Here is a 2,545-nt window from a genome sequence, read left to right on the forward strand (position 1 = left end):
AAACAATAAGAGGCTTTAATCTAATAGTAACCCCCTCTCCCGCCCCAACACACACATATAGCAAGATGCCTGGAAGATGGCTATGGGAAGCTGAATGGATTTCTACAAAGCTGTCAAGGGCAGGCATGAGTGAGATAGACTTGCTTTCATCTCTCTTCTTCCATTGGTAATTGAATTATGCTTGGGTTTTCCAGCCTGTCTGCTGGCTAGCTGAGGTCATATAGCTAGCTAAAACACTAGCTAATGGGGTGAGAATAGAAATAATGGGTACCATTCTAGGGCTTACCCTCATCAGAATCAGATTTGTGCTTCTCTGGTCTCTTTGCCCACTCTCAAAATCGTGAAATGGTGAAAAGCAAAATAAACACAGAGGTCCCAAAGATGGAAGCCCCATGGGGAATGGCAGAACCCTGCTTTAGAGAAAGAAATGTTTCCATATTTAAGACACTATACTTTGGGTTTCTTTGTTACAATGGGCCCATATACAATTAATTTGTTATAGTATCTAGCTTTCATTCTCTTAGTTGCTGCATGGACCCAAGATGATTAATTTATCATTAGCTCTATGGGTTTTTTTGTTTTGTTTTGTTTTGTTTTTGTTTTTGTTTTTAAGCAGGATAAAGGAAGTGGCAGGGAAAAAAACCACAAAGCCCACAAGAGCCAAGCAAAACTTTCCAACAAATCCTTGGCAGTTAGTTATATAGGAAGGTCTCATTGACCATACTTGTAGGACTGGTCAAAACCAGCTCTGAGGGAGTATGAATATCTCTTTTGTCCACATCACTGTCCTAAACAAAATCAGGGTTATATTAGAAAGGGAGGTAGTGATGATGGATATCAGGCAGATGAGCAAGCAGGTAGGTCGCATTGGGCTTGCTATAATAGCAATTAAAAAATAAGATATCAGGCCGGGTGTGGTGGCAAACACCTTTGATACCAGTACTCAGGAGGCAGAGGCAGGCCTAGTCTACAGAGTGATATCCAGGACAACCAGGGCTACACAGTAGAACCTTGTCTTGGGGATAGGGGGGGGGGGCGGGAAGATAGCTGTAGAGATGGTTCAGCGGCTAAGAGTGTGTAGTATTATCGAGGACAGGAGTTCAGTTCCCATCACCCAAACCGGGCCGCTCATAAACATCTGTAACTCCAGCACCAGAGTATACGGCATCTTCTTCTGACTTCTCGCACACACGTGGCATAAACACACAAATATATAAATACAAATATAATAAATTTTAAAAATAGGATAAATAAAACAAAAAGATAAATAACCGACGTGTGTGTCGATGGGTACTGGACCCAGGACCTAACTTGCGCATGCTAAGCAAGCACTCTACTACTGTGCTACATTCCCAGGACTAAATAATTAAGTTTAATATCTCACAGTCATGTTTTTGAGAAACAAATTAGATCTCCCCGAAGCTCCGCCCCTCGTAGGGTAGGCCCGCCTCCTTCAGCCTCTAGGATTGGCTTTCCCTCCACTTCCGGCGGCTGGGCCTGGGCTCACTCCCGCTTCCGGTGTCATGGCGGCCTGAGGTCCCGGGAGTCGGTGCGGGCGCTGCGGGCCCCTCCCTGCGGAGCGGCGGATCCGGGCGGGGATGTGACGGCGGGCGCCGCGGGCCTTCCTGGCGCGTCGTGTCGGCTCGCGTGTCCTCGCCCCAGCCCGCACCATGGCGGGGTCCGGCTGCGCGTGGGGCGCCGAGCCGCCGCGCTTCCTGGAGGCCTTCGGGCGGCTGTGGCAGGTACAGAGCCGCCTGGGCAGCGGCTCATCGGCCTCGGTGTATCGGGTGCGCTGCTGCGGCACCCCGGGCTCGCCCCCCGGAGCCCTCAAGCAGTTCCTGCCTCCGGGAACCACCGGGGCTGCGGCCTCGGCCGCGGAGTATGGTTTCCGCAAAGAGAGGGCGGCGCTGGAGCAGTTGCAGGGTCACAGGAACATCGGTAATTGTGGCTCTCTCCCATCTCTTCTTGCCCAGGTCCTGATCCAAGCATTCACGTTCTCAGCGCTCCCATTCTTCCCCCTCCCGCCCCCCGCCCCGGTCTTTGGTCCTTTATAGGTGAGAGGAGAGGATTGGGCCCCACTAGTTATCGCCTGATGCTGGTCTCTTTTCCATCCGCCTTTTCTTTGCTGCTCTCTGAGGTATGGTGAAGGTGATTAGCACATAGCAAAGCAATGCTTAGTAGAGTCCTGTTTTGCTTCGGTTTTCAGCGGATACTTAGTAGCGTAGAGAAATGCCTTCTGCAGCAAAAGGCATTCCTTTGCTAGGTTGTCATGTCTTGAGTGGAAAAATTTGCATCTTTTCCTTCCTATACAAAATGGAAAATATTCTAGGGCTGTGGTATCCAATGACATCAATGACATCCTAGCTACTCAAATGATACATATTTAGTGTGGATTTGGGAGAGGGGACTCAGTATTACCCAGAAGTTATGGAAGTGTGACATTCAGGGGCACTGCATTTTCTTCTGTAAGACTGTCATGACTCAGATATTCAGAATGTAAGCTTGTATTGGTCTTACACCTTGGTATATAGAATCCATGTGTAAT

The 2,545-nt window shown here is 49.0% G+C and overlaps 1 protein-coding gene across 1 annotated transcript in view; it reads left to right on the top strand.

The window, feature by feature from the left end:
* The first annotated feature begins 1,497 nt into the window (after window positions 1-1,497).
* Uhmk1 (U2AF homology motif kinase 1) overlaps window positions 1,498-2,545 on the top strand; it is a 15,920-nt gene continuing 14,872 nt past the window's right edge. The window contains exon 1 of the mRNA XM_036202154.1: window positions 1,498-1,938. Within this exon, the coding sequence (XP_036058047.1) occupies window positions 1,671-1,938 (268 nt within the window). The 5' untranslated portion in view covers window positions 1,498-1,670. The remainder of the gene's footprint in view (window positions 1,939-2,545) is intronic.

Source organism: Onychomys torridus, chromosome 11, assembly GCF_903995425.1.
Source record: "Onychomys torridus chromosome 11, mOncTor1.1, whole genome shotgun sequence".
Classification (NCBI taxonomy): domain Eukaryota; kingdom Metazoa; phylum Chordata; class Mammalia; order Rodentia; family Cricetidae; genus Onychomys; species Onychomys torridus.